The 6,147-nt window shown below is 39.1% G+C and overlaps 1 protein-coding gene across 3 annotated transcripts in view; it reads right to left on the bottom strand.

Annotated features, from left to right (window-relative positions):
* Positions 1-6,136, bottom strand: part of asb5a (ankyrin repeat and SOCS box containing 5a) — a 7,545-nt gene extending 1,409 nt beyond the window's left edge. The window contains exons 1-5 of one of the 3 annotated variants that reach the window (XM_014332750.2): positions 5,466-6,135; positions 4,013-4,092; positions 1,169-1,276; positions 776-926; positions 135-269 (exon numbers count right to left, since the gene is read on the bottom strand). In XM_014332750.2, the coding sequence (XP_014188236.1) occupies positions 135-269; positions 776-926; positions 1,169-1,276; positions 4,013-4,092; positions 5,466-5,670 (679 nt within the window). In that variant the 5' untranslated portion in view covers positions 5,671-6,135. The other 2 variants (XM_014332751.2, XM_042219466.1) reach the window with 2 other exon arrangements.
* Positions 6,137-6,147: the final 11 nt, after the last annotated feature.

Genomic DNA, 6,147 nt, shown 5'->3' with positions numbered 1-6,147 from the left:
GGCCTCTAAAATCCTCTGAGCATGCATATATTTATTATATATCAGTTTGTTTTTGTGTTTCTAATCTTTGCGCTTAAGTCCATATGTTCACATAGGACTTTTCTGTAAACATCGACACAGTTCTACGAACTGACCTTCCCTCAGGAGTTTCCTGGCACATTCGAGCTCTTGGCAGACGCAGGCTGTATATAGTGCTGTGCCCAGGTGAGGAATGTCCATGTCCACATCTGCCCCCCAAGTCACCAGAGCCTCTACACAACCGTAATGACCTGGAAGTAATGAAGCGTGAAGTCAGTAATCAGTAAGTGACAATGCAAAATAATTCTCCAAGCTGTCTGCTCAGGCCCTGTTGGATTTATAACTAAAGCTGTTTATCATAGTGCAAGTAAGAACGTGCTTATAGCACAGTAAAGGACACAAAATCAGGTCGAAAGTCAAGCGTAATCTGCAGTGAGGGGAACTGCGATAATGTTGGGTTATTTTCTGATTGCAGTGCTCTGATTATACCGTTAGTCAAAAATAATGACTCTCATCAGCAAAAGCCGGCTCTCACAAGCTTAAGTCTCTTAGGACTGGTCCTCTAACACCGGCTCACTTTGAAGTAAATGGTCCATGTAGAATAGTCTCTTTTTGCAAGGGAATATCTTTCCATTGTGTTTCACATACACCCACACAGTATGACATGCATAATCATGTAACACTAACTTGAATCACAAAAAATACTGAAAATAATCAGAGTTTATGAATTTTTGTAAAATCGTTGGCCATGACATACCTTTGCTGGTTGCTTCGTGTATCGGAGAAGGTTGATATACAAGACTCTGGGGTTTTGCTCCATTTTCCAGAAGGATTTCCGTGCATGCCACACTGCCCACTGTACAGGCATTGAACAGAGCGGTGACTCCATCAATTGTAGAAGCATTGACCTGTGAACACATTTTGCTTTTATTCTTATTTTTAGGCCTTATTTAATCATGCAAGTTGACTAATAGTAACAGCCTGGGGGTACAGTTGAAAGGGAACAACAACAACTTAATAGCTCTGCAGTGACTGAAACAGGACATTGCTCATTTGTTACCCTTACCCAGATTTTCCCAGCCATGGAAATTTAATTTGACCTGTGCAACATGGCAACATTAAAGAGTCACCAGGCCACTATAAGACTTACATTTGCTCCTGCATCAATGAGTGCTCTGGCACAGGCAACATGGTCTCCAAGACAGGCCTCATGCAGGGGTGTTACATGGTCTATAGTCAGAACATTTACATTGTGACCCTGGAAACAGAATCAAATAGCCACAAATATTTAGTGGGCATGGATATTTATGGGACATTAACTCATAAATGAACAAGAACATTAATAAAGTTTATCTCCTCTCACAAAACACAGACATTCTCTTCAGTCAGGGTTCTTAGCGATTTTCAAACTGTGATGATTTCAACAGCAGAGATTAACAAGCCTGCTAATTAAACCAATTAAATCCAACTGAAAGCCAGTAAAGAGCTAATAAATTACCATCTGAAATCCTGTAATAATTGTCCTACTTTGTTATGAATTTGTCTGACTAGAGCAAAGCATTGTTTCCTCTGTAGCTGAAGTCACAGGCTTTTTTGTAGCACACTCTGTGAGCAGCTGGAAATGCAAGTGGAGATTTCACTTTTAATGCATTTGTATTAGTATTGTACTTGTTTTTGTTTGTGATGATTCTTTCCTTAGCATATGCTCAAATAATAGTTCCATGGTCAAACTCCCCTCACACACTATACATAAGGGGCATGTATATGCCATAAAAACTACAAAAATCACATTCATTTTAAAACCATGTGGTTATTGTAACCCATAGTACAAGTTTGAGTATTTACATTTTGTGTTGTTGGCATTTAGCTAGCCTGTATATTGAAATTTATGAACTGTTGTTAAGTATGTACAGGTTTAAAGTGTCAAATAGGGCAGTGAATAGAAAGTACAATCTCTTACAATTCCAGGGGTTTGGGCCATGAATTAAAAAGAAAATCTTTGGGTAAATAAGGCCTTTGAACTACTGTACAATACATGATATATCATACCATGCCATTGTTTATTTTCCAAAAACTAGGCCAAAATCCTAGCACTATGTGAAAAATTAAGTACACTCCATGATTCAATAGCTTGTAGAACAAACTTTACTCTGACATTGTTCTTTAAAACAGGGTTTGTGGGGATTTATCCACAGCTTCCTCAAGGTCTCACCACAGCATGTTAGCTAAGAGGTTGATCTGGACTTTGACTGTCCCACTGCAACACCTTGGGTCTTTTCTTTTTCAGCCATTCTGTTGTAGGTTTGCTCTTGTGATGATGTTCTAGTCTGTGACCAAATTTCAGCTAAGCTCTAACAGATAGCCTCATCTTTAACTGTAGAATGGTGTTGAATGGTGTTCATGGTTAGCTCAGTGACTGCTAGGGGCCCAGGATGTGTGATTGCAGAAGAAGCTCAAATCATCACCCCTCCACCACTGAGCTTGACAGTTACTATGAACAATTACTGTCACTATGAAGTGATTGTGCTGATATGTTGTGTTTCTGTTTTGCCAGATGTGGCACTGTGAATAATGGCCAAACATCTCCACTTAGGACATTGGTTCCAGGTGCTGCCATGTTCGTTTTAGAGAGAACAGGCTTTCTACTGGCAACCCTTCCAAACAAACCATATTAGTTCAGTCTTTTCCTAATTGTACTATAATGAGATGTAGCTTTTGGGTTTTTGGCAGTGTCTCTGGGCATTGCAGAGATGAATTTGGCAACTGTCTTGAATGTTTTCCACTTGTGAATAATCTTTCTCACTGTAGAATGATTTGGTCTTCCCAAACAGATCAGCAGCAACAATTGCTTCTTTAAGATAATCGCCTAGTTTTTCCTTATTCGTTGGCAATGTGCTAAACATTGACACACACCTGCACGCTCCAGACCAGCAAGTGCCAAAATGTCTGCTCTTATATCAGTGGTTACACTTGCTGATGATCAGTTACTCAGATGCTTTTACCCTAATGCATTTAGGGTGTACATAATTGTTTCTGCACTTTGGCTCAATTTTTTATCATGAAAATAATGACAGAGTGTGTGTTATGTCGTGTTTTTTTTAATTCATTTTAGGTGGTATTTACAAGATTTGTGGAGCTGTTCAGAACCATGCATCCATTTTTATCGGCTTATTTAGTTCAGGGTCGTGATGGGGCTGGAGATAATCCCACTGGTCTTAAGCTTGAAGGGTAAAACTGGACAGGTGACCAGTCTGTATCAGGGCTCACCCAGTGAGCCAGACAAACACTCATGCTCACATCCACACTTATAGCCAATTTAGAATTACCACTTAACCTATCACGCATGTCTTTGGACTATGGGAGGAAGCCAGAGTGCCCATAGAGAACCACAGGCAAAAGAGATAACATACAAATTCCACTCAGAAAAGTCCCAGCTGGTCAGGGGATTAGGACCTTCTTGCTTTGAGGAAACAATGCCTACTATTGCACCACTGTGCTGCCTTGTAAGGAACAGCTTTATACTTATATATATATATATATTTTTTTAATATGCACTGATACATCAACTCTTATAATTGACAGATAGCGTGAAACAGTATCTTCCCTGTTGGATCACTAACATTATTAGCATTTTTATGCCGCATGGAAAGCTAGAACTACGTAGTGAAATATGGAAATAGTTATCAATAATTTATCTGGTAGGTGTATACTGTGTTATTCTCATTAAAAAATATTGCTGCTACAAGCATACCAAGCATATGCTATATTGTAATCTTGACCCAGGTAATAATTTTATACAAGTCTTACAGATAACTTTATAGCAGTCTCCAGAGTTTTATCCACACCTTGATCTCTTTATCAAGGTGTGGATAAATCTACAAAGTTACTGAACCAAACTGGCTTGTGGAAGAGATGGTTACAACAGGATTCATGTTTGCAGATGAGAGGTTACACATTACCCGCCTGCCTCCAAGGGAATTGTGTTTTTCTTCACCTGTAAAATGAGGGTCCTCAAGGCCAGGAGGCGGCCCTGACTTGCAGCATCGTGGAGGGGTGAGCGGTCTGCCCAAGATCCTGTGACAGGAATATGAATCCAGTATTCAATTCAGTATTCAACACTTAAATGTATTATTATTTACTTAATTCTCTCATCCAGAGAAATAAAAATAAAATCAACAGTACAGAGTAAGCTTCAAATATGCATTCTCCTGCCACACATCTAAACATAGCAAGTAGGTGTTTTAACCTCTCAAGTCACGTTTTACCTTTCATCTTCCAAGAGTTAATGCACCCAGCAGCATATGGTTATGTGACTTAACAGCGCTTGAAAATTCCTGATGCATTAAACTCTGCACTATCACACTCCATTCACATGACAAATGAAAGTAAACCTGCCAAACTGGCTGTGCCCTTTTAATAAAAAAGAAGGAACTCCAGAAAAAAGAAGAAATGTCTTCAGGCACACCTGAGTCAATGTCCAGAATAACAGCTGATGCATTCCACACGTTCTCATCGTCATCATCTTCATCCATCCTTTCATCCATATTCTTTATAAATTATACAATAATCCACCCAATGTTTTCTATTAAATCATGCTTTTTTATTCATGCACCTTATTTTCCCTGACTGACATTAAAATCTGAAATACAGACAGGACCAGCTAGAGACATCAAACAGATTTCTCAGAACAAGAAAGACCATCTCTACGGGACCGTGACAAATACCCTGAGCTTGGTCAATTAGTATTCCATGGAGTGGGTACACTTTAGATTAAACAGCCCTTTGGATGATAGCTACAGATTATTTTGTTGTCGTGTCTGTCTTCCCTCAGAATGTGCCTTCGAACCGCCTGTTCCTGAGAATGTGGAGTGTTGTTTTGGTGGCTGTGTGAAAGTGTGCACTGCATAGCTGGGAATGGAAACTAGGGCAGGATGCGGCTGGGGGAGGGGATATCATGACTGCGTTCTATTAATACATTAGAGAGAAAGAGCTGCCGGGCCAACAGTGTCTTCATTTAATATTGAATGTACAGTTCAGGATTTCTAAGTAGCTATTAAGCTAATGAAAGAAAAGTGGGCTATCAATGATATTTCTAGTATGTATTAATGTGAACACAATTAATGGCTTTTATACTCATTGGATTAGCAATGCAGTATTTATAGCTCATTTGTAAACACTGAAATTGTGTGTGTGTGTGTGTGTGTGTCTGTGTGCATGGAAGGCTTCTGTAGGATTCTAAAGAAAACATTTACATTTGACCTCTGACCTTTTACAGTTGGGGTTAAATGCATTGCAGGGTGTTTGTAACCATAATTTATTTATATTGTGGTTACATTTAAGCTGTGTTTGCCATCATCGTACAGATATATTTTATTAAACAAAGTAACCAAATTAATAACAAATCAAGTGTTAGTGCTTTTTAAAACGACCTGTCTCAGAGTACTCACTGTGTTGTTGACCATAATCATAGAACTCTGCTGATATCCTGGCAGCCTCTTTGCGATTCCCACGGACAATGTAGAAGTATGTCAGCAAGTTAAGAGAGATCTTAACAAAAAGCTTAAAGCAGAACAGTGCCAAGATGCTGAGGTAAACATTGGACAACTGGGCTGCGAAGGGCTTGTTGGTGAATTCCTCTGTATGGTCTGACATTTCCTCTGGCACGATACAGAAGAGCTTTGGTTATGATGAACGCAGGATCAGATGCCACTACAAAAAGCATAAGAGTAGCCTGCTTTTTCCTCCCAGTGCACTGACTAGTTGGCTGGTCCTGACAAAGCACGGGCTGGAAAAAATTCTCTGCAGCTGCTACTGTGCCTGATTGCAACAACTGAAATGTAAGTGTACACTATGTTTGGATGTGGGTGGGCTCAAGTTATATAAATTTCAAACTTACAAACTTGTTTTAATTGCAGAGGTGATGTAATTGTCCCCAAAAAATGTAAGTCGTGGCAGTATTTAATTCATATTTTTCATTAAAATGTCTTTTTGCACGAGTTGAACTAAATATAGGGGCTTAAATTCTGGTTTAGTTTGGCTGAACATGTGTTTAATTGTCTTGCAGTCAGTTGAATAAACGATCATTTGAATCTAGATAAAACTGATGTGAATAATTAAACTTCATTTCAG

This window comes from Haplochromis burtoni, unplaced genomic scaffold, assembly GCF_018398535.1.
Source record: "Haplochromis burtoni strain Fernald_Lab_line unplaced genomic scaffold, NCSU_Asbu1 Contig_33, whole genome shotgun sequence".
NCBI classification, from domain to species: Eukaryota; Metazoa; Chordata; class Actinopteri; order Cichliformes; family Cichlidae; genus Haplochromis; species Haplochromis burtoni.
Note: the sequence above shows the minus strand (reverse complement) of the source record. Positions and strands in the feature narration are given on the sequence as shown.